General features: G+C 44.0%; 1 protein-coding gene across 2 annotated transcripts; it reads left to right on the forward strand.

The window, feature by feature from the left end:
- Window positions 1–3,051: 3,051 nt before the first annotated feature.
- On the forward strand, window positions 3,052–11,374 carry LOC100383433 (Phox (PX) domain-containing protein). 2 transcript variants are annotated; one of them, XM_008660645.4, is made up of 10 exons: window positions 3,052–3,395; window positions 4,365–4,519; window positions 5,292–5,390; window positions 6,079–6,171; window positions 6,309–6,417; window positions 6,526–7,184; window positions 7,429–7,593; window positions 7,674–7,916; window positions 9,428–9,646; window positions 10,841–11,374. In XM_008660645.4, exons 1-10 carry the CDS (start codon window positions 3,392–3,394, stop codon window positions 11,117–11,119), a joined length of 2,025 nt encoding a protein of 674 aa, XP_008658867.1. In that variant the 5' UTR covers window positions 3,052–3,391; the 3' UTR covers window positions 11,120–11,374. The 2 variants fall into 2 exon arrangements, with proteins under 2 accessions (XP_008658867.1, NP_001169554.1); NM_001176083.1 differs by having other exon boundaries at window positions 3,058–3,395; window positions 4,391–4,519; window positions 10,841–11,349.
- Window positions 11,375–18,197: the final 6,823 nt, after the last annotated feature.

Raw genomic sequence — 18,197 nt, forward strand, 5'->3', positions numbered from 1 at the left:
TGTGCTGTATCGCATTCTATGGTTGCCTATCGAAGAGAGCATAGATCCCTGTATGCTAATACTCTGAATACACGCTAGCACGCTACCGGTTATTACTTAACTAAAACGAGCTTTGAGGTTCACACGTGCCTGAGTTTTGAGGTGCCCGGGGCGAAATTATAAAAAGCGGTCCAATACCATAAGAACTAATTATTATTATTATTATTATTATTATTATTATTATTATATATGAACTAATTAAAATAATTTAATGTATCTCATTAAAATTTACGCGATAAAAAAGAAGTAAGATCATTATTTCAGATATATTATAGATCATCTTGAAAATGTTTTGAATCTTAAAAAATAATAAGATGATCTATAATATATTTGAGATAATAATCTTAAAAACTAACTAGCTATATACCCGTGCGTTGCAACGGGGACACTTATATACACATAGGTCATTGTTTAGTGATGCTATTAAGAATCAACTCAACAATCATAACAAATGTCGAAATCTGCCATTTTGAACGACCAAAATTTGGTTCAATGTAACTATTAATCGAGGTAAACCCTAAGTTGAATACATGATATGATGATATACCATGACCTCCGTAGAACAATTTTGCATTGTAGGGTCAAAATTATAAAAAGGAGATCCTAAGGCTATCGAAAGAAGATGATGAGTTGTGACTATCAAAATTATTTTAGCTCACAAATATAGCCCTCTTATCTTTTATGTTGTGGGGAAATGTGTTTTTGGCATGATTTCTACATTAGTTACATAAAGACATGTAGCCATCAAAACAAAGCAATCATGATGAGAGCCGGCACACGCAATGGGCACATCGACACCATGAAGGCACAAACGATAAAAAAAGAAACAAATTAGAAAAAGGCACAGACATGAGAACACGGTGGTGCTGGTGGGTGTGGCCGGTTGGGTGGTGCTGGGCAGCTGCTGCCGTGCGCGCAGCGCTGGCTGATGGCGGCCTTCTCGGCGGCTGCGGCGGCCTCGTCGCGGCGCTGCACCTTGACACAGTGCAGGCGCTTCCGGTTGCCGCCGCGCGAGGAGCCCCGCATGTGGTAGTGGTTCCTTGCCTCCTTCATTTCGCGACGAGCTGAAATTACATGTAGAGGAACTGAGGAAAGGATAAAATGCTGGCAAAGTTTAGCTCATAACATATTAGGCCATCCAAAAAAATTCTCAAGATCGGAGGAGACATTATATGCTTTAATTCTCTGCATAGATTGATGCAAAGCCACGCTAAGGAGGAGAAACTGAAAGGTAGAAGATCGATTGCAAGGGGGCAAGCCATCGCCGAATTTCAGTTTGGTTTTACCCCCGAAAAGTTTTTTGTAAACGGATAGTGAGGCAACCATGTAATTTGTATTAGAGAGCAGGTGACAATATTTAGAGAAATAAATACATAATATGTTGGACATAGCTAGTTAAATGGTTAGGATGACATTTCACTATTAAAACCAACAACCAGTGCCATCTTTTGCGTAGATCAAACAACCACGTCAGTTTGTTTAAGCAAACTGTTAACTACTATGAATCTACCTATGAGGTTCCCAACTATATAGTTTTGTGAATCGGGGACATGCTCGGTTGGACGAACCATCGTGCTAACGTTGATGCCGGAGGAATTCACCAGAGCTTAGCTGACAGAAGAGATAAAGTACAATCCCAGTCAAGCATGCGAGTCAACTCATCAGAGAATATTTTGCTGCCAGTGAGGCCATCTTGAGAAGCGACTGGCACACTGAGGCTACTGGCACCTCCGGTACGACGCTGCTAGTAAAACTTATTTCACCCTCCTATAGGAAAGGGAAGAGACAATATTCTTTCGTATAAGCAGACATAGAGCCAACATTCTTTCGCATAAAGTTCTGAACCGATGGCTATGAACTATTCTAAAAATTGACTTGCTAATTTGCATATGGATATATATTTCATTATGACGTGAAAACAATTTGCAAGTATGTATGATATGTTGTTTTACTAAACGACTTGACCAATCTATATTTTTGGTACAAAACGAATAAAAATTAGTTATCATAGTTATAATTGATATTAAACGCAAAGAAAATCATACAGCGCATCGAGGTAGCAAACTCACGTAAAAAGTATCATGGTTGGCCGGAACACGACCCGGTTTTAATTTTCCCCTATTTTTTTATAAAACTCTATATTATACTTGATTATAAATTATAAAACGAAAAATGTGTGTGTCATGTTGGCTAGACAGATGTGAGTTTAAAGCAAACAACCATGATTCAAATGACATTCACATTTACATACTTGCACGACTGTGCACATGCAAGCTTTGCATGGAGCGAAGGCGTTTGCATGCATGGTTGCATGCACCAATTTAGTTGCATACTTGCATGCGTGATTCGTGTGTGGGTTTAGTGGTTGCATGCAGACTGGGACCGGCTGCATGTGTGGCCACGCACGGGGACGCCGCAGACGCCAGCAGAGGATTGCATGCAGACTGAGGCCGGTTGCATGCGTGGCCACGCACGGGAACGCAGAGGATTGCATGCATGCATGTAGAGGATGGAGCGGGGGCACGGATGTGGTCTACATTAAGCTCTTAATAGTTAGTAGAGATAAGAACTTAGCCAGAGGAGAGACGAGTGGTGTGGACTGTGGGGGATGTAGCGGAGCGAGGAGGGAGGGAGAGCAAAGAGTGCAGGAATCGCACATACCGGAGCGGAGGCGGTGTAGACCACCGTGGACGCGTGCTCTCAGCCCACGGTAAAAAATAACGGAATGAGTATATAGAAAAATAGAATATATTTTGAATTCTATTTCTACGAAGTTAGTATACCAATAGAATATAATTGGATTTTTGCCACTCACAACGTTGTCTTCTTGTTATAATTACCACTGTGTCTATGAATTGTGGGTCCAGCTGTGTCTATGAAATGTGGATCTGATGGCAATTTTACAAACCTGTTTGTTGCTGATGACAAATATCAGAATCTCTCAAAATGCGAAGCGCCTTGTAGAAGAAAATCCAAATTTCTGCACCACCGCGGCGGAACCAACCGTGGCAGGGGACGGCCAAGGGCGGTCGCTGCCTTGCCTGGCGTTGACAGTTTGATGCGACCGCGGGAGCGTCCGCCCGACCGCCACCGCGTCCGCCTCAGCTCCCCTCGCTTCCCTCTAATTTCCAGCCCAGTAGTAGGGAGACTAGAATCGTCGGCGCGACGCCTTGGCAGATTCGTCCGCCCCGATCCCACCACCACCGTGCCCCGCGGGTGACGTCGGACCGGCGGCGATGGCAACGTCGGCGGCGGCGGGATCGCGCAGGAAGGCGCCGAGCCCTCCGAAGCACCGCCACGACGGTACCTCGCCGCTGCCTCTCGGCATGGACTGGAGCCCTCCCCCGAAGAGATGGGTAAGCGCCCGCCGCCCGCGACCCCCCTCTCGCATCTCTACTACCCAACCCCGTCGAGGTGCACCGTCCGGCTCGTCTTGATCCATGCACCGCTATGATCTCGGAGGCAGATGCGTGCCCCGCCAGCTACGTTGCTACCTGCTGGGGAGACCGGCGATCCCACCTCAAGGGCTAGATTTGATGCTGGTTCAGTCCGTTCTGGGGACGTAGATGTGTTTTAGTGTATTGGGGGTTGTCGATCGTGGGCAGGCGTTTTCGACCTGGATTTTGCTGCAGCTGAGTAGCGCGTGCTAGTATTGGGTCCAGGTATCAAATGTGTGCGTTAGGATCTGCAGTAAAATTCGCCAAAGTAGAGCGACCCGTTGTGCATGGTTGCTGATTCAGTAACTTAGAGCTTTCCTTCGATTAGGGTGTTAGATTTCTCCTGTTTAACTGGCAAACAGTAGAATAGGGACTTGACACGTTAGTTTACACAGTGGGATTGGATGAGTCGATTCCATTTTTCTTGTTCACTTTACTAGGATTTTGTATTATGTTTCTCTTGCAAGGAGTTGATTATGAGTTTCATGGTGTACTTCTGCTGAGTGGTCTTGAAAAAAATCAGATGTACCCAGCTTCAAAATATTGATTGCCTTGTTAATAAGTAGGTGTCTTGTGTCTTCTCTTCTGTGGAGTCTTGAGTGTAGCTTTGCTTACCTGGAATATAGGTGCCAGTTGTAATTTAGCTGCTTGATGTTTTGATCCTTTTCGTGTTATCATTTTAATTTCTTCCAATGCTGTCCCAATGGTCACTACTTCTGCCTGAAATAATTCTGCATGCCTATTGGGCAAAATTCACTGATGCATGCATATGTGGCAGAATTTCCATGAAAAGCTGCCCGTGTTCTAACAAGAAACATTTCATCTACTCACTGTAGTATTTGTTTCCACACAACTCTGAAACTATCCATTGGTCAATACATCTCACAGGCTCATTGCTTATTGACTGCATACAGGAGGGAAGGAACACCATATGGCCACACAACCCTCAAACAGGTTGGAGTTACTGTGTGATGATGCCTTCTTGGATCACCCAAACACCTGAAACTGGTGTCACAGCCGATAGCTTTTTGAAATCTGTCGTTGTAAGTGTTATTTTTATGCTTTTTTTATTTCTCCCACCTTTGTCTATCTAAAAAAACTCGACCTGCGGGGGGTAAGACAGCCCCCAGGTATTTTTTTTAAGAAGAAGACCTTCTCACACAGGTCGAGAAAACCCCTGAACCTCTACCCACCCATACATAGCGGCTCCGAAGCCCATGTGAGAACAACCACGACCGGGGCTTAGCCTTAGACCTGTGCCTTGGCGTGGGACAGACGAGATGATTTTTTTTTAACCACAGCCTGAAATTCGCTCCCACGGGGAGTCGAACCTAGGACCTGAGGAGTGCTACTTAGACCACCTAGCCAACTCAGCTAGAGGCCCTTTCGCAGCTTTGTCTATCTATCCCATCGATTACTTGAATACATTCATTTTAGTTGCATAACATATGCCAATTGGAAAATGCAGTGTTTCAGGTATTCTCCTTGTTATACAACAAATAATTTTTTATGTACCTACAACAAATAGAAAATGGACAAAAAAAAACTATTCCACATTTATGACGCCCAAAAAATAAAAATTTTCTTTTAAGGACATCTTCATTTATAGTGTTTAGACATCTTAATGTTATCAACTATATTTTGGAATACCAATGTATTGCATGTTCCGTCATTCTTTTTTTGTGAGTAATGGGATTAGTTGCAATCACAGGAAAAAAAGCACTCATCATTGTATCATGGGATCTTGGTTTTGAATTATGTAAACTTTGCCATTATTGTTTTCCTGTATCTAAATTTAATGCCCATAAAGGACAGTTTTACAGGATACATGTTGGTATACAATCTTCAGAAGGCTTTAGCTCTATCCATGGAATCCTCAGAAGGTTTAGTGACTTTCTGAAGCTATCTTCTGATGTAAGTTGAGGCATTTGTTTCAGAATTCAGATATCCCAATTGTTGCCATTTTCTCTTTCAAATACTGAGCATCCTTAACTTGCAAGTTGCAATATTTTTCTTCCGGTAACTCAAAATGTGCTCACATTATCTGAGGGCACAATTGTTAGTTAGAAATAATAATAGCTATGGATGTGCACTTGTTCTATGGTTTAAAAGCGTTGAACAAGAAATAGGGAAAATGCATTTAATTTGGCAAGTCTTGAATAGCATCAACCTAGCAGACATGCTCCTTTTGAAAAATAAAAATTCTTTGTTTTGACCTCAACTGGCCTGGTATACTACTCAGGCTGGCAGTTTTAGAATGCAACACTGCAGAAACTTACTGATGTAGCTACTTGTTACAGTGCATCGTATAGATATGCAGTGATTCACCTTCAAGCACTACAGTTACAATCTAGTTTGCTAATCCTGTAATTTTTTGCCTCCCCATTGACCTCAAAATAATGACATATGCTTTGTTCTGATGTAGATATGTTGGGTCATTTACTACTTTATGATTTGGTTTTGATTAGAAGCTTGTGTTATGTAACTTGATGTTTTCCTGAACATGATATGTCACCAATACTTTGGTGTTCCGTACTCATTTGCTTTGGTTTGTTGTTGTTGCAATATTTTTTTCTCATACTACAATACTCCTGTTCTGCAGCTTAAGAGCGCGTTTCCCAGAAAAGATGTCCCATCGGCTCCTCCGAAGCATGCTTTCTTAAGAATAAATTCAAGCAGGTTGCTTCTAGAAGAGGTAAAATGTATCTTAAAACTCAATGTACTTTTGTTAGTTTCCCCCCTTTTCCCTGTGTCAATTGGATGCTTTACGTCAAGCAGTATACTATTTCGTGTTCTGCTTCTCGGATTTGTCTCAAATTGTTATGGTTGCAGAGAAGGCATGCATTGGAGGAGTGGATGCAGAAGTTACTTTCTGACATTGACTTGTCAAGAAGTGCTCCTGTTGCTGCTTTTCTTGAGCTTGAAGCTGCTGCGCGTTCATGTATGTGCTACTTAATTAATTTTTAACTGTATATTATTCACTGTCTTTTTGTTGTGCACGTTAAATATGTTAGCAGAGAGTTTAATTATACTGTTATGCTGAATTTAGATTTCCAAGAACGGAATGGGCGTCCTTCTGAAGTAGGTCCTTCTGCAAAAAGCAGTACTAAATCTTCCTCACATTCTGATGGACCTGCTTCCGGTTCTCTTGCTGAGTCCAATGAAATAAATCAAGGTCTTACTCGCGGTAGCAGTCTGACAGGAGCAACTGGTAATGGTGTGCTTGGAGAAGCTATCTTAGATCAGTCTGATGAGCATGTTAGCAGTGCCTTGAATCACAGGAAAGGGAACCTTGTATTGGAACATGATGGTAGAAATGGTTCGGTAGCGTCTTATAGGGGAGTTCTTTCAGAAGAGGACCGTGATTCTTATCCCGGCCATGCTCGGAAGGACTCTGCTGAAAGTATTGGGAGTGATTTGAGTTCTTTAAGAGGAAGTGAATTATCTGTTCCAGGGGCTAGTAATTCCCTTTGGGATGGTGCTGTGGTGGATGGACATGTTAGTCAAACAGAACATCTTACTGGTTTAGATATGCATCTTTTGTATGATATGGATGCGCAAGTCATCCTTCCAAATGATAAAAAACAGAAGTTGACTAGACTTTTGATCACAATGCAACGAAGAATAGGGACAGCAAAAACTGATATGGAGGATCTCATAGCACGATTAAATCAGGAAGGAGCTGTTAAAGAATATCTTACTACAAAGGTACTGCTTTGCTTTTCATGTTAATGCTATGGCTTCTAGCTCTACTTAGTGATTACTAATTCATGCTTAATAAAAACAAAATGCACTTTCAGTTTCCATGTTGAGTTTAAGATTGTATGGTTCTCAGTTACTTTGTTTTGTTGTTCTATGCATTCTTAGTTGTTACACTCAATGCATTTGCATGTATCATTACCATTCTGTGGATTCTAGGCTATCTGTTTGATAATTATGATTTGTATTTTAGGTTAAAGATTTAGAGGTTGAATTGGAAGCCACAAAGCAAAAAGGTAGAGAGACACTGCAACAAGCTATCCTGGCTGAAAGAGAGAGGATTACCCAGATGCAGTGGGATATGGATGAGCTCCGTAGGAAGTACTCTGAGATGGAGTCAAACCTGAAGACCGAACATGTCTGTTTCCCCACTGTTCTTGTGGCTTAGTTATTTTACTAGCCATATGAAGGTACTTATTATGTGTCTATACTTTGCAGAATGAGAAAACTCGTGCGGAGTCAGAAAGAACAACTGCTAGTGGTGAAAATGAAACATTACTTGAAGAATTAGAAATCAAACAAAAAGAAGTTGAGAGTTTGAAACAGCAACTTGTAGAAGCTGAGGCAAAGTCCAAAGCTGATAAGAAAGTTCTTGTCAAAGAGGTCAAGTCTCTTAGAAACTCCCAAACTGAGATGAAGAAAGTGTTGAATCAGTATCTTGAGGAGAAGACTGATTTAGAGGTACAGTAATACCTAATGCCTATCAAATTATAATGCTCTGTTCCTTTTAAATAGCTTTAGCAGTAGCAGTATTTGTGTTTTGTTTCTAGGAATACTTGTTTGCTCTTACTGGCAGCATATTCAACATTATTAGTGGCTTGCTGGACCAATTTGGTTAACTTCTCTTCTTCTTGCTTCTGTATCCTTCATGCCAGCTAGCCTTGGACTTTAGCTCGTCATTGTGATATTTTGAAAATATTACACACGTAAGATTTTTTTCCTCGAATATGTAGGAGAGCTTTCTTATCATTATATTAATAGGAGAAAAGGGCCAAAGGCCCAAAAAACATACAAGAGAAGGACGCACTCACACAGAACAAACTAGAAACACCACCCTAGAAAACTTCACCCCCTCCCTAACTGGGATCAAAAACAGTGTGCATGCTCTTGGCTCCTGCTGAGAGCCAAAGCTGCAGCTCAACATTGAATTCTTCCAATAAGGAGGAGAGGCAAGGCCTAGCACCATCAAACACACACCTATTCCTATGCTTCCAAAGGCTCCAAGCTCCCAGCCAGAGAGAACATATTTAATAAGAGTGGTTCTCCCAGATAGGTTTAACAGATCAGCTTTCCAACCTTGGAGTTTAGAAGCAATATTATCAATCCAGGGCACCAGATCCCCAGTATTAAGCCTTTTGTTGCTTAGAGGGAGACCAAGATAGGTTGTAGGAAAACATTTAGAAGCACAACCCAGGGTTTGGACAGTCAACTCAACTCTTTCATTATCACATCGAATCGGGCAGGAGAAGCTCTTGTGCAAATTAGTTTGTAGACCTGAAGCAACACCAAAACCCCTCAATATTTCCTTGACAACCTCAAGGTCTTCAAGATCAGGCTCTTGTGATGATGCAAGACATCCTGGGCTCCTGGCCTTTTACCTCTCCGTGACCCTTATGATTCATCCAATGGGCATTCTTTTTGGGAAGAAGCCTATCATAAAATGTTATGTTTGCTAGCTGATAAGATGCTCTAGCATTAAAGAATGTGATTATTATCTTAATTAACAAACACATGAGCTATTGGTTTTGTGTCAACATCTCCATGTGTTTTTTTGTGAAACTTGGATGAATAAAGTTCCTTCTTTGAAGCCAGGAAGAGCAATAAAGACTGATAATCATCAAGCACACAATCATTTTTTAATTGTTTTGTAAATATCTCTTGTCAAACTTGGATTGGATAAAGCTTGATCTGTTTATGCAAGCTATGATGTAAAATGATTTGTCCTTGGTTTTGGGAGTTAGGATTTAGTGCTGCTCCTTCAGTTAACTGCATGAGCTAGAGTCTGGAGAAAGGGGATGAATCTTTTTATGCATGCTAACATATTCAAATCAGTTAATCACTTATGATTTTATTTTCACTCTCCGTAAATCCATGCTTCTGTCTGTGCACCCAAAATGTCTGTACTCTGTAGTTTGAATTATATGCAATCAGTTTATTTTCCTGATTTTTATTTTATTTATTTTTGGTTTCAGAGAGTTATTAATAGAGATAAACAGAGATCAGCACGTACAAAGTTATCCCGAGTAAAAATTCTTCATGAGTGTCGACTGCTGCGGGAGCGGCTACAAGACTGCAGTGCTAAATTTCTAGCAGAAGAACAAGACAACTTTACTATTGATCCATCATCCTTGCCTGATGCATTAGATCTTCTAGCAACATCAGACAATAGAATACGCCTACTCGTTGCTGAGGTAAACTTGAAATGTTATGGTAAATTAATACTCCCTCCGTCCCAATTTATAATTCTTTTGACTTTTTTTAATCAAGTTTGACTGGCTTGTCTTATTCAATTTTTTTTTTGCGAAAAAATGAAAAATTCAAAGCCATACTTAAAGTATATCATATGCTAAACGGTATCGCATTAAAAATTAATAATAATTATGATTTTTTTGAATAAGACGAGCCAGTCGAACTTAAAGTAAAAAAGTCAAAAGAATTATAAATTGGAACAGAGGGAGTATCTTCTTTTATGTTCTTCAAGAGCAGCCAAAGTTACACGGTACAACTCTAATGAACTTTGAGTTTGAGCAATTGAGTTATTTTGGAAATAAGTGCTACTTTCATTTCTTGGCAATGCAAAAAAGAAGTGTCCTATGGATAACGTAGAAAGCTATGCAAGAACATGGGGTTTGTGATGGTTGCTTATCCTAACACAGAATACTACCCTCCTGATGTTAATATTTGATGCTCCAACAGCATTTTAATACCTGCAGCTAGCTCATTATCCTAGTTTGGAAGATCAACTATTCCTGATTTGGGTTGGGGGGGGGGGTGTATTATTTAGTTCAGTTATTGTCGATTGGACGATCACTCGAATTTCCCTACTTCTGCACTAGAAGCCCCTGAACTCTTCTCACTTTACCTTTTTTTTTATCTTGGATCTGGATCTGGAGCTGGAGCAGCCTTTGTAATATCATTATTTCAGCATTCACTTCTTGAACCTAGACTGTTTTTATTGTTGTAGACTGGTTGTAGCTGGGAGAAAACTACCCTATCAAGGTCCCAACTTTAGAATTATTAAGGAAAATGACAAGTTTGCGGCAGTTAGTTCTTAAACGTAGACTGTTTTTAGTGTGAACTAGCTGTAGCTTGCACATTGTGTTCGTAGCTCCTGTTTAGAATTATTGCCTCCTATCAGTCGCTTCTTTGTAGTAGTGACAGATCTTTTTTCTTTGGGTTCAGGTAGAGTTTGGAGTTTGAGCATCATATCATGTTACCTTGATAGTTACAGTTCATCATATGCTTTGATTTAGATAGAGAATATTGTTCACACTGGAATGCAATTTTCATGGATGTACACTCCATTTCAGTTTTAAATATACTTTCTGTTAATTCTGCTCCTTCTAAATCTCTACTAAACCTATGCTCTGCATTGCCCTCTCCAGGCTCAACTTCTAGCACGAGATGATGAACAAGGCTCTTCTGATGGTGGCGACGATTCTGATAGTAGATCCTCATTAACTATGAGCAGTGAAGATGCAAAAGTTACCGATGAAGATACTACTAAAATGCTTTCTGATCTGCTCATTGACAATGCGCAGCTGAGACTACGCCTCAATGCTGTCATCCGCAATGCTGTAAATACTTCCGTGAAGCCAGAGAAAGAAGGTAGTGGCGAGGTTCTCCCCAAAAAGACAGTCCTTAACTGGTTGTTGGACAGATGAGAGAACCACCAATATATATTTATGTGGATTAGTTCTTCAAACTTACGCGGCTTGACCAAAATTATATGATGAGCGTACCTATAGTGCCAGGGTAGCATCAGGAATTCAGGATAAAACCTTCCCTCCATGGAGGGAAGGGGAGCCTGGAAGCCTTTGTTTCTGTTGCACGATTTTTTATCCACGCATGGAAGTCACGGAGGATGGTATATATAGGGCCACGGCTTTGGCTCCTAAAAAATGACTGTCTGGCTTCTCTTCCAGAAACTCTATAAAAGCTAGTGTTTTTTAACAAATCGTTTGGCAAAGCGGGGAAGGAGCTGCTAGGAGCCAGTTTTTTTTTGGCTCCGGTTTCTTCTCACTATAAAAATGACTCTAGCTCTTTAGTGTTCTTTTGTTGAAAGCGTTTTTTAGACTGAGGGTTACTCCGAGCTGGAGTCGGTTTGGAGTCCTCCCAAACAGACCTTTAGTGGGGTGTCACATTGCATTACAGTGGCGAGGGCAGTCAAAGCTTGCTGAGCTATGGAGCAGCTCGCAATTGGGGTTAGACTGATGGAGTGCGCAATAGCCCCCGGTTTTGCGGAAATGGTAACAGGGTACATGCGCATCTGTTCTTTTGGCTGTGTGCCGTATAGAGAAGGATAGTGGTAGATAAGATCCAATCTATCAGGGATAGTGATAAACTAGTAAAGTGCGCGCGTCCTAAGCGCATGTATATTGTATCAATGAGAACATCCTAAATACATGATATAGATTAGAGGTACTGATCTCCGGTTTAATATATAGTAATTTTCCAGATGTTTCCCAAAGAAAATCATCTCCGGTTAGAAAAGGTTTCATAAGTAATTCACGCGGTTTGGACATGTGCTATAGTTAACATTTGTCGACTACCGCTGCATTAGGGATTCATGAAACATGGGAGGAGAAGCCTACGTGTCTCATCACTTCCTTTGTGTCTGCATGTGCGTTTCATCAGCTGGATGCAGCATAACAAATTTTGAAAATAAAGTGATACAGATTTAGACCACACCCTTGAAGGCACTGCATTTTTCATCGGGGGGAAATGATCTAGGCGTGGATATATTTCACAAACCAGATCCTGATTGACAACCTCTCCTCAATTTAAATAAAATAGACACCTTTAGACCCTGTTCGATTAGGTCATTCTCGGCCGGGATCACGGCCTAATTCCTGTGGATCACCCCTATACATGTCCATAGTGGGCTGGCCCGTTGGGCGGCACGTAGCCCGGCACACGATGGCACGGCCCATACCCGGCCCGGCACGACGGCGGCCGTGCCCGTGCCAGCCTGGCACGCCTCTCGTGCCGTGCTTGGGCCTCCAGGCCGGCCCACAGTGATGGCACGAGCACGGGCCCGGTAAACGGGCAGGCCCGAGAAGAGCCCGGCTCGGCATTTACAGGGAGAGGGAGGGGAGGGGCGAGGGGATATTTTCCCAGTTTCCACGCGCCCCCTCGCATACGCCGCACTCGCCTCACCGAACGCCGATTCACGAAACCCTAGCGGCTCTCCCTCTCCCCTCGCATACGCCGTCGCCTGGTGCCTCCACTGGTCGTCTGCTCCACCGTCGCCGCCTTCTCCTCGCCTCCCGTCCCAGCGTTGACGGTTGCCGGCAAGTCTTCATCGCTGTCCTGCTCTCTCCCTCTCTTGTTCTTTCCTCTCCCTGTCGTTTCCGTAACCGCTCGTCCGCTCCCCTCATCTCTGGATCTGCTCAAGTGTTGTGCCATCCTTGGTCCGGCAGTCCAGTGTCCCGTAGTCGGTGGATCTGGTGCTCCGGCAGCGCAGGTAAACATCTGATTCCCTAACCTTCTAGATTGTTTGTTCCATCTCCCCATCTCTGTTACTCATTGTTTGCTTCGATTTGGTCTTTGGATAAAGATCTCAGGTCAGCGCTTGCCGTGAGGTAGCCGGAGACGCCGACTGCGCGGGTGGTCCGGCGCCGGTGGCAATGTCCATGGATGATGATTCCATGGACGACGAGTTCGTTAAAGCCACAGAGGCCGAGGAACGGCGACTTGAAGCTCAGAACGAGCAAGATGATGCCCGATGTTTTCTTCTTGGTAGCAGCTCAGCTGCTGCCATCGAGGTTCATGGCACCGGTGTCGGGACGGGAACGGAGACAGGACCGAGCACGACGGATACACGCACCGGATCCACCAGCCCGACGGCGACAGCCGATGCTAGCACATCTGCCGCTGCCCCTGGTAAGCGCTCCAGGAGGCGGGGACCGACCTCTAAGGTTTGGTTGCATTTTGAGGAAGTTACTGAGAAGCAGGGAGGTAAGGAGGTAAGGATTTCCGCCATTTGCCTTCACTGCAAGCACACCCTATCTGCTAAATCTTCTTCTGGAACTGGACACTTGATCTGTCACCTAGAACTTTGCCCCAATAAGAAAGATAAAGAAAAAACTGGTAGATCTCAATCCCTGCTTAAGTTTAATGCTGATGGATCTGTTATGCACTGGGAGTACTCTCCATCTGTTGCAAGGACTGAGCTTTGTCGTATGATTGCTAGACTAGACCTACCTCTGTGTTTTGGTGAATGTAGTGCATTTCAAGAATATATTACTCGTGCTCATAATCCTCGGTTTGTTAAGTCCTCTAGGCAAACTACTGCTAGAGACATAATTAGGCTTTTTAATGATTGTGCTGAACAACTTATTAATGTACTCAAATCCGTTTCATCTGTTGCACTTACATCTGACATTTGGTCTGGAAAGGCAAAAGAGGATTACATCCGTGTTGTTGCTCATTTTGTGAACTCTGATTGGTGTTTAGAAAAGAGGTTGCTTGGTCTTAGACCAATTAAGGTAGCTCATACAGGTTATAACATTGCTGAGCGTGTTGAACTGGTTGCTAATGATTATGGAATTACTGATAAAATCTTTGCTATTGTGCTTGATAATGCATCATCTAACAAAACTGCCATGGAAGTTCTAAAACTAGTGTTTTCTGGTTACATTGGCCATTTGATCCCTATGCCTAGTAGAAATGAATATGATTTGAGTGCTATTTTCTTGCATCAACGTTGTGGTTGCCATATAATTAATTTGATTGTTAAGAGCTGTTTGAAACGTTTGCAACCATATCTTGAAGATTTTAGAACTGTAATAACATTCTTAAATGCTTCAAATCAACGTATTGCTTCTTATAAACAATATTGCCTTAGTGTTGGTGTCTGTCCTCGTAAATTTGGAGTGGACATGGATGTTAGATGGAATTCCACTTTTCTTATGCTCAAACATTTGGTTCCCTATCAAAGTACTTTCTCTGTTTGGATTAGAACCAATCATCCTTGCAAAGTTGATGGGTCATTTTTACTGAGTGATAATCACTGGTCTATTGCAGAAAAGTTGTTATCTTTTCTTCAGTTATTCTATGATTCAACTGTGGCATTGTCTGGTGTTTATTACCCTACTTCACCCTTGATCCTGCATCATATTCTAAAAATTGCTAGGCATCTTAATGCATATGAGAACCATGAATTGTTAAGAGATGCAGTTGTTCCTATGAAATCAAAGTTTCTGAAATATTGGAGAGAAATACCCATTCTCTATGCATTTGCTTTCATTCTTAATCCTAGAGCTAAGATGAGAGGGTTTCATAAAGTTCTTCAGAGGTTATCTACTCTAAATGGTACAGATTATAGTAGATTCCCATCATCTATTCGTACTGAACTAACTAAGATGTTTCAGATTTATGAAACCAAATTTGGTGGAGTTTGTTTGAGTACTCAACCAATGCCAGGTGCTGGTTCAGTTAAGGCCACAGAGGCTTGGGATGATATATATGGTGATGATGAAACTTATAGTACTAGTTCTGGTACTTGTACTGGTAGTATACCTGGTGCAGGTACACCTGGTAGTTCATCTTCTCTATTTGAGCTCTCTTCTTACCTAGATAGTGACATTGAAACTAAGTTTGGTCCAGATTTTAACATACTTAGCTGGTGGCAGCGCCATAATCAGACTTATCCAATTCTTTCTATACTTGCTAGAGATATTATGGCTGTCCCTGTCTCTACTATATTGTCACACCCGGTTTTGGAAGGCAAACCGAATGCGAACTATGTACGTGCCAGGATCAGAACTCACGTACACAGCGGTTACATAAATGAACATCATCACACAATGCTCGAATAACAACATAAAAGAGTACTTATTACATCATAGGGTCATAGACATCCACATAGTCATTGTCTTAACAAGTAAATCAAAGTGCTAAACGAAACGCAGTAAAGATAAGGCCTTCACAGGCAGCTGACTGGGGGTTGCCGCCAACCCACACCTAGAATTCATCGTAGTCTTGGAACTCCTGGAAGTCTCCTTCCACGGCTTTGCCTTCTCCTGAGCAGTGGTGGCAATGCGGACAACCTGGTGTTTTGTGGTAAAGCAAGGATGAGTACACATCAACGTACTCAGCAAATGCCCCGTTTGGCTGAGGTGGACTAGCTTTATGTGGGGTTAGGCTCAAGCGGTTGCTTTTAGTTGGTCAGGTATTTATCATTAGTAGAAGCCAGATTTTAGCATTTACCAACCCATAAACCATTTCCTCATCGAGGAACATCATCATCATAGTCGAACCAAAACCATATCATAATCATTGTATCTCGAACCATCTGTATCTCTAATCAAAGAGGATCCCAAGGCTGCTCTTAACCGTGAGCACGGCTGATATACCAGTTTCACTACCCTCTGCAGAGGTTGCACACTTTACCCATGAGTCATGATTCCCTTTCTACCCGGGGAGAGCTACTCCCCATTGACCACTACCTAGGTGGTCCGGCAGGGCATCACTACGTAGCTTTTACAAAGATTCCCTAGAGATCATAGCTGCCCGTTAGGTTTCTCCAGTTTGATAAACACAGTACCCCTCCCCGCAGGAGAGTGACTAACAAAGAGCAAAACGAAAGAACCTCGGCACTCAGCCTCGGCAGAGCAAGCACTGTGCCTGGACCCCATTGACGGCACGACGGCTAAGCAACTACACCCCTAGTTCATCTAATTAATCAGCTAAGGGCATCCCATTTCACCCTCATGGTTGCACTGTTATCCCGGGTGGTCTCTCAACGAACCAGTCCTTACGGAGAGGTACTCAGGAAACAGCCTGAGCCCCCTAGAGTATCACAAGATCATCAACATCAACAGGATAACAGTATCATAAATAGCCACATCATGTTCATTGATTAAGTTAAGGCAAAAGCAGAGTGCTAACCATAACAACCCAATAGGTCATCAAGGACAAAGTAAAGTGTAAAGCTAGTCAATCCTTAGGTTTCAAGTAAGTAATGCGGGGTAGTAAGTTATAAATGAATAGGACATAATGGGACAGAGGACACTTGCCTTCACCAAACTGCTGATCAGGGACTTCCTCTGCAACTGCCTCGGGAAACACAGACTGCTCGTTGTCTACGTAAAGCAATCATTCACACTATGCACTTGGGAAAATAACAAACAAAAACAGTATACCAAACATATGCAGTAGAGAGAGGTCACAAGTTCATACTAGAAAAGAGATAGGCACTCTAGTGTTCCCTAGGTCTGGGGTAGAGGACTATACGAAGTGATTCATTATCCACTAATCAGATTCAAGTCAGTGGTGGGATTAAATAATTATCTGGTTTAAGTTCCTAAACTTAAGTGTTTGAGTCCATGAACTTAAGTGCTCCAACTTTTATTAAAGTCTACTATCTTTTATTTATCTCAAATAGGGTTCCCATAACATTAACTTTATCCTAATGATTAACCATTAATTGGGACATGGAAACAGCAGGGAAACATTGCATAAACAGATAGATAATAATATTATGAACATTTTGCAATTTGAAGCACCTAATTTGGAGTTCATATGACAAAGTTATGAATTTTACAAGTTTAGGGGTTAAAATTATACCCTAAGGACCTATTTTGAATTAAATAAAAGGTCCGAGGACCTAACTGCGAGAAACCAGGGACGGCGGGCGCAATTTCCAGAAAACAGGGGGGTTCTTTAAGAAGATGCGCGGGCGAAGGGGTATCGGGCGCCTACAGCCGTTGGATCTCAGATCTACGGCCAGGATTAGATCCCGCGGCGGGCGCGCGGGCGCGCGGCGGCGTGAGCGGCTGACAGGCGGGGCCGGGCGGGCAGAGCGCGTGGGGCTGACAGGCGGGGCCGGGCGGGCAGAGCGCGCGGGGCTGACAGGTGGGGCCGGGCGGACAGCGCGGGCGCGCGGGCGACTGGCTAGCGGGGCCTAACGGGCAGAGGGATGGGGTGAGGGGGCAGTGGGCCTGAGCCGCTGGATCTCTGGCGGACGGCCAGGATTAGGTCCGGGCGAGTTGAATTAGGGCCGCCCGATCTGGGTTGAACGGCGGAGATCGGATGGGCGGCCTGGGTCTTCCCTACGGCTAGTTGGGGCGGCGGCGCTCGTCCCCGCGGCGGAGGGCTCGTCGGAGACGAGGGGCGCGGGCGATTGGCGGGGCTCTGGGGTGACCTGGGTGGTCGGAGAGGTCGGGGAGGGCGCGGGGAGTTCTCCGGTGGGGTCTGGGTCGGGGCAGAGAGGGGCGATTCACGGCGGAGCGGCTCGGCGGCGGGATTACTCTACTCCGGCGAGGAATTACACACGGCAGAGAGCAAAACAAGGGGCGATAGGGGCGGGAGAGGTCCCTTACCTCAAGGCGGGCTCCGGGGACTCCTCGGCGGCGACGGAGACGCGACTGTGGCCCGGGTCGACGGTGGCGGCTGCACGGCGGACGACGGGTGAGCGCGGGCAGAGGGAAATAGGGAGGGGGAGAGGGAATTGGGGCGCGTTCCGGGTTGCGGACGCCGGGGCGGAGCTCACCGGGGCTAAGGGCGCGGCGGAGCTCCAACGGCGACGGGGAACCGAGCTCGGGACGGCGGGGTTATGGCGGCGGCGCTCTGCGTGCGCGCAGCGAGGGGGAAAGAGGGTCTACTGGAGCGCAAATGGGGGAGAGGGTGAGGGCGAGTGGGGCTCGGGGCTCAAGTGGCCAGGGCGGGTCAGTTCCGAGCTCCACGCGCGACGTGGGCGCGGGGAAGGCGGGCGCGAGCAGCTCGGCGGCGGTTACG

Source organism: Zea mays, chromosome 9 (genome assembly GCF_902167145.1).
Source record: "Zea mays cultivar B73 chromosome 9, Zm-B73-REFERENCE-NAM-5.0, whole genome shotgun sequence".
In the NCBI taxonomy this organism is placed as follows: Eukaryota; Viridiplantae; Streptophyta; class Magnoliopsida; order Poales; family Poaceae; genus Zea; species Zea mays.

Bases quoted from the DNA above. Each gene is read 5' to 3' on its own strand.
- LOC100383433 (NM_001176083.1), top strand. From the start codon at position 3,276: ATGGCAACGTCGGCGGCGGCGGGATCGCGCAGGAAGGCGCCGAGCCCT. The intron at 5,391-6,078 runs GTAAGTTGAGGC...CCTGTTCTGCAG, and splicing joins TTCTGAAGCTATCTTCTGAT to CTTAAGAGCGCGTTTCCCAG. The intron at 7,185-7,428 runs GTACTGCTTTGC...TTTGTATTTTAG, and splicing joins AAGAATATCTTACTACAAAG to GTTAAAGATTTAGAGGTTGA.